The 490-nt window shown below is 51.8% G+C and overlaps 1 protein-coding gene across 1 annotated transcript in view; it reads left to right on the top strand.

Moving 5' to 3' along the window:
- Positions 1-5: 5 nt before the first annotated feature.
- The window catches only part of LOC104466326 (chromosome unknown open reading frame, human C9orf9), a gene marked incomplete at its 5' end in the record, with an annotated part of 4,824 nt that continues 4,339 nt past the window's right edge, over positions 6-490 (top strand). The window contains one exon of the mRNA XM_010079709.1: positions 6-83. Within this exon, the coding sequence (XP_010078011.1) occupies positions 6-83 (78 nt within the window). The remainder of the gene's footprint in view (positions 84-490) is intronic.

The raw sequence follows: 490 nt of genomic DNA, 5'->3' as shown, positions 1-490 counted from the left end.
AGCAGTTCACCTTTATCGCAGCGTTGCGACGCACCCGCGACAACGCGCGCGACACGACCCGACCCGTGGTGACCATCGGGCAGGTACCGGTTCAGCCCACAGGGCTCAACAGGGACCAGCGCAGCGTGGGGCTAGGTCAGGGCTGAATAAAGGTTTTTGCCAAGGGGAGATGCACAAAAACTCTCTAGTAACGTTGATGTATAACTCTGCAAACCAGGGGCAAAAGCAGGGGGTAGGAATTTTATTGCTGAGCATCACTTTATGATTTCGTTCAATACCATTGTTTCGCTGCTGAGGCACAGCCAGAAATACAGGATGCAGGAAAACAATCCAACCCACCCTCCCTTCCCCAGCCGCACACGGAATCTGTCATCCTTCACTTGTTGGAACCAGGGTCTTTGCTTCTTCCCCGGGTGTTGGTGCTGCTGTATCTTTCTCTAGAGCTTATTAAAAATAGCAGCTGTAGGATTGAGAGAGGATGATGGATCAA

The sequence above is a fragment of the Pterocles gutturalis genome, unplaced genomic scaffold (genome assembly GCF_000699245.1).
Source record: "Pterocles gutturalis isolate BGI_N339 unplaced genomic scaffold, ASM69924v1 scaffold19439, whole genome shotgun sequence".
NCBI classification, from domain to species: domain Eukaryota; kingdom Metazoa; phylum Chordata; class Aves; order Pterocliformes; family Pteroclidae; genus Pterocles; species Pterocles gutturalis.
This window is presented reverse-complemented; position numbering and strand designations above follow the sequence as displayed.